The sequence below is a fragment of the Barbus barbus genome (assembly GCF_936440315.1).
Source record: "Barbus barbus genome assembly, chromosome: 50".
Lineage (NCBI taxonomy): Eukaryota > Metazoa > Chordata > Actinopteri > Cypriniformes > Cyprinidae > Barbus > Barbus barbus.
The window spans coordinates 10,210,177-10,215,754 of NC_136728.1; the positions used below are offsets into that span (position 1 = coordinate 10,210,177).

At 39.1% G+C, this 5,578-nt stretch overlaps 1 protein-coding gene across 1 annotated transcript in view; it reads left to right on the forward strand.

Annotated features, from left to right (window-relative positions):
• The window catches only part of LOC306868106 (serine/threonine-protein kinase pim-3-like), a 4,179-nt gene extending 287 nt beyond the window's left edge, over positions 1-3,892 (forward strand). The window contains exons 1-6 of the mRNA XM_079414129.1: positions 1-95; positions 345-454; positions 548-598; positions 679-1,042; positions 2,256-2,432; positions 2,672-3,892. The exon at positions 1-95 is cut by the window's left edge and continues 287 nt beyond it. Coding sequence (XP_079270255.1) covers positions 8-95; positions 345-454; positions 548-598; positions 679-1,042; positions 2,256-2,432; positions 2,672-2,841 — 960 coding nt within the window. The 5' untranslated portion in view covers positions 1-7 and the 3' untranslated portion in view covers positions 2,842-3,892. The remainder of the gene's footprint in view (positions 96-344; positions 455-547; positions 599-678; positions 1,043-2,255; positions 2,433-2,671) is intronic.
• Positions 3,893-5,578: the final 1,686 nt, after the last annotated feature.

Below are 5,578 nucleotides of genomic sequence, written 5' to 3' on the forward strand. Positions count from 1 at the left end.
ACAAAAAATGTTACTGTCCAAGTTTGGATCTTTTTCTCATATTTGCAACACGACCAACATCGACCACTTGCCGGTGAAAATTCAACTTCAAGCAGGTATACCTCGTTCTTCAATATCATCATCATCATAATAACGATATACATTTTTCACTTTCAATTGCGTGTCGTGTATTTACTCCTAATTTTCCACACGCGACGAATCCAGCCGCTTAATCTGCACGCGCCTGTCCGTGACCTGTGTATGGAGCCATTTTGTTGCCAACCGTGCATTGTACACGTTCGGTTTAAATCGCGTTTTTATACCAACACACTAACTCATACTGCTTTTTCTCCTTCGTTTTACAGCCAAGACCGAAAGGGAGCCGTTTGACAAGGTTTATCATGTGGGCTCGGTGCTGGGAAGCGGCGGGTTTGGGACAGTTTACGCCGGTTCTCGGCTCTCAGACGCGTTGCCGGTAAACGCTGGCTTTGTTTTGGTGGCAGCACATGGCCGCGTTTGGCGCCACAATCATGCATTCATATGCGCGTTTTACTCTCTTTGTCTCTAGGTTGCGATAAAACACGTCGCTAAGGAGAGAGTGACCGAATGGGGTACGATTGTAAGTAAACAAGCCTTTATTTATGTGTTATTTTTCTAATCAACGCTTGGTTGTTTTTAAAACGCGTGTTTATATTCCAGAACGGCTCGCTGGTTCCACTCGAGATCGTTTTGTTGAAGAAAGTCGGGAGCACGTTTCAGGGGGTCATTAAACTCCTCGACTGGTATGAGAGAGCCGACGGCTGGCTGATTATAATGGAGCGGCCGGAGATGGTGAAGGATTTATTTGACTTCATCACGGAGAAAGGCGCGCTGGACGAGGACACCGCCAGGCGCTTCTTCGGACAGGTTTTGGAGGCGGTGCGGCACTGCTACAGCTGCGGGGTGGTTCACCGGGATATCAAAGACGAGAACCTCCTGGTGGATTTACGCACGGGAGATCTCAAGCTCATTGACTTCGGCTCCGGGGCCATCCTCAAGGACACCGTCTACACAGACTTTGATGGTGCGTCCTTGACTCTTATTACCCATCCTGCTCTGCGTTGGCGCACCTTCTAGTAAAACGAGTTTAAGTATTTGAACGTAAAGTGTCAGATCCTTACTTGAAGAAAAAAATTACAGTCAATAATTAGCACTAGAATTAAAGACAATTAAGTGTCTCATCTCTGTTGAAAAACAGCTTTGATGGTTTTATCTGATCTGGCTTGTTTCAAGAGGTTTTTGGCCCTTGTTTTAGGGAAATCAGCTGGAAACGGTCTTTGCAAGGCTAAAAGACCATCTTTAACCTGTTAAGACTATCTTAACCAGCAAACTTTATTTTTTTTTATTTTTTTTACATTTTAATTAAGTGAAATACAACATTTGAAACATGAAACCGACTGACACTTTTTTTTTTTTCACCTTGTTTACATATATATATATATATATATATATATATATATATATATATATATATATATAATATTAGAAATAAGATGTTTTCAGTATGATCCAATCGTCATAGGTTGCGTTATCAACAATACATGTACATTTGTTTTTGTTTGAAAGAAATTTGACAACATTCTTGCACTTTTAAACTCATTTAATGTAACTTAATCTGTCGAATCTGAGAGATAAATTAATGGGCAGGATCAGCTGTTACTGCATAGCATCTGTTTGTTGTGAAACCTGAGTTGCAGCACCACGTGATCCCATCACAGATCCCTGTTTTTGTTTGGTATCCAGGCGACTCCTAGCCTTTGGGGGCTTGTCACACCACCCCTAGTGAAGGGGCTTTTGTTGGGGGAAGTGACTCATGCTGGAAGCATGTGGAGTTGCCATAGCTTGTGACTTTGTACCTGAAAGTCTCCCTTTTAGATCGCCCTCCTGTTTCATCTTGCTTGTGTTTTGGGATCGAGCCGTTCTCCGGCTCACAGCAAGGCTGGAGGAGGGAGGAGAGTTTGTGCAGAGGCCAGACCGCTGGCGCCCCCTTGCTAGAGTCAGCTGACTGGAGCGGCTCATTATACAGTGCTGCAGTGTAATCAAAATCAGCGCTTTTTGCGCCAAAACGAGGCGATTATGAAACAAGTGTTGTGTCGTGCCAGAAATAAGTCACAGAGTAGGTTTCAGGACAAAAAATAAATAGTGCAATTGTCAGGCTCTTTGCTCGCAAATAGATGTTTTGTAAGTCTCAAAGGTTAATTCTCACTGGATTGAAAACCAAATGTTTTATTTTGTAGGCACGCGAGTGTACAGTCCTCCTGAGTGGATACGTTACCACAGGTACCACGGACGCTCGGCAACCGTTTGGTCCCTTGGCGTCCTACTGTACGACATGGTGTGCGGAGACATCCCGTTTGAGCATGATGAGGAGATTCTGAGAGGACGGCTGTTTTTCAGGAGAAGAGTCTCTCCAGGTATGTTCAGAGATAACCCAAACCAGGGGCCAGAACTGACCCATAATGACCTTTGATTTGGTTCGCCATGCCATATCATATAAGGAAGGGAAAAAATGCCATTGAGCAATATTTATTTCTATTTTATATTTTTGCCTTGAAAAAAAGTGAAATTGGTTAATGTAAACAGTCCACACGTTAATTTTTAAACCCTTTTGTGGATGAGATGTTTAACATTTCTGGCTTTTTTTGTTTATCAGTGTGTCAGCAGCTCATCAAATGGTGCCTCTGCTTGAGACCTTCAGACCGGCCCACTTTGGAGCAGATCTTTGAGCATCAGTGGATGCGCATGGAGGAAAGCCCGAAAGCAGAAAGCGGCGACATCACACTTCACGCCATCAGCACAGAATCAGGCAAAGAAAGCCTTTGACGGATGCGGGGACAGCGAGTGAATGGACTCGGAGACCTTTTTGCCCTTGTTCCCAGTCTGTTGGTTATCAGGACTTCAGTTTGTTGCATAAATGTCTTTTTTTTTGGTTGGTTTTCTTGCTAAGGGTGAGTTGTTACCCGTAGGGATTGCGTGAGCAGCAATGCTAGTGATCCTTTGATCTTACTGGTTGCTCTTATAGAGCTTGGACATTATTTTCCTTTTAGACTCTCTTTTTAGTTTTCGGTGCCTTTTTTGGAAAGCTGCTTTTATGGGATTCAAGTCAAGACAGACACCAGGTGGATTTTCATGGATTTTAGGGGAACTCCCCTGGATTCATGGGACCCTTCAAAGACTGTATATAGTTATGTGGTGGGTCTCCCTTGCCCTCTAGTGGTCGAATACTTGAAGTACACACTTACTACTCTCTTAACAGTATCTCTCTGCTGCTCTGCCATTCATATTCACTATTTCAATGGTTTTCCCTTCTGTTGTTGTTTTCTGAATGTCTTCCACTACTTCATCTGTTGACGTCACTTTTAGACTTTGCTTAGCAGAGACTTGAGTGATGTGCACAATCAATGCAATATTCATGGACTCACTTATCTTTCCTTTTTTTTTTTTTTCTTTTTTTTTCTTTTTTTTAAATACAAGTATTTGTATTGATGTACATTTTCTTCCATGTATCTTATTTATTCATGCAATACAAACATTCCACATTCAGTGGCTATTTATTTATTTATTCATTTTATACCATCTGCAAAAAGTAAATTGAAATTGTTAAATGTAAAGAGTTCTTGGGCTTATCTTTAGTTTAACCTAAAGGATCATAGACACGCTAAAGCTATCTAATACTGATACAAATATACGATTGAGATGTTTAGTGATGCCATTTTCTGATGTAGTGTAAAATTTAGAATCAGTTTTTCTCCATGTGACGTGGAAGTAAAAATGTGTTTTAGTCCTTCCACTGTGACTGTGGAATTATTTTTTTTTTTTGAACTGGTGAAACTATTTTTTTATATTGGACACAATAAATTCCTTTTCATATGTAAAGTGTGGTGTCTGTTTGCATTTAAATGACATCCATGTGCTGTTATACACAGTATTTGAGGATGCTGCCCCCTACAGATAGTGGAACTGAAGACCACTTATTAGAAACATGACCTATAGCTTAGAACATTTAATAAAATAAAATAGAAAAAAATTCCAAATATTCTTACAGTTCCATAATTCACCTCAGTCCACACCCAAAATCTGATTTTAAACATGAGGAAGTAGCTACATATTGTGTATCTGACTCACCCCTTACATGAACTGCCCAAACACCCTGCTGAGTAGTTAACTCACATTAGTCAACTGGGTATGCAGATGTGATGACACATTGGCGTTAAAGCATTACTGTCAGAGAGCTGTATAAGGCTTAATGATTCATTGTTATATAATGCATGATTCAGATGTAGAATCACATGAGATTATTAAATTCTACCTACTGTTACTAAGATTTCAATTAAACCACTTACAAAATGCATTTGACATGTATTGACATGCCCTTACAGTATATTACAGTAATAACATTTGGAATTAAAATTAATACAATTATAATTTCCCACAAAACCACTATCTTTCTTCAACGGAAAGATCAATTCAGGTTATTTCTTCATTCTTCACCGTATGGCCTGCTGGACTGATATGAGGACTTGACTTCTGTCAATGCTTGTATTGTAACTGGAGCAGTTTACTCAAGATAACTAATTTGCCACAGCCTAGGATTTGCATTAACGTGAGTCAATAATCATAATAATAAACTTGATGAGTTGACAGCTGATAGTTCAAGAAATCAAGTGCTTTACATTAGTTGTGTAACTAATTGCAGGTCAAAATTTGATCAGTGACTTTTAAATATTTTAGTTGGATGTTCCTGTAACGTTTTAAAATGTTACTACTTATTAGTTTCAGATGGTTCAAAGAACGTTCAAAAGGGACATTCCCAAATGTTTATAAAAATATAAAATAGAACAATCCCTTAATTTTGTCTGTTCACGTTACCAAGAATGTGGTAGAATGTTTTTATTTTTTTACATTTAAAAACGGTATGTTGTGAATTTGAACTTTAAGAGAACACAGAATTAGCGATTTCATAACTTAAAGTATCAAAACAAGGTTTTCTTCAGCTGGGTAAACAATTTAAATACAGACAGAACCACTAATTAATCATTTATTCTTATATTATTCAATCACCGATTCATTGACATTTATAAGATAGATGTCCACATACTTTTGGCCATATAGTAGCCTATATTTTAGAGCTTAGCATAAGAAAAAAACACATAGAAAATATGAATAAATATATTAAAATATAGATTTATTCATTTAAAAAATCCAGTACTTTCACAGGCATGGAAAACACCTTTTTGGAAAACAATTATAGCCTAAGCTAAACAGTTTAAGTTATAATACTACAAATTGAGCACCTAGGTTCCCAAACAGAAAGCCGCGTGGCGCTCTTTATAGACCCATAAAAGTCAAGTATCGAGTATACAGGTGTTTTTTATTTCCTATCTAATCTGCGGGTGAAAGTAAAAAACATAACTCAACAGCTTAGATCATACAACACACAGCATCCATTACGCATATTGTCAAAGAACAAGCTACTGACTGAGGGCTGCCTAGCGCCACTTCCTTAGTTTTGCCGCGGAACATAGTGACGTGGCGCGTACAGCGCCGTGCGTGATGACGC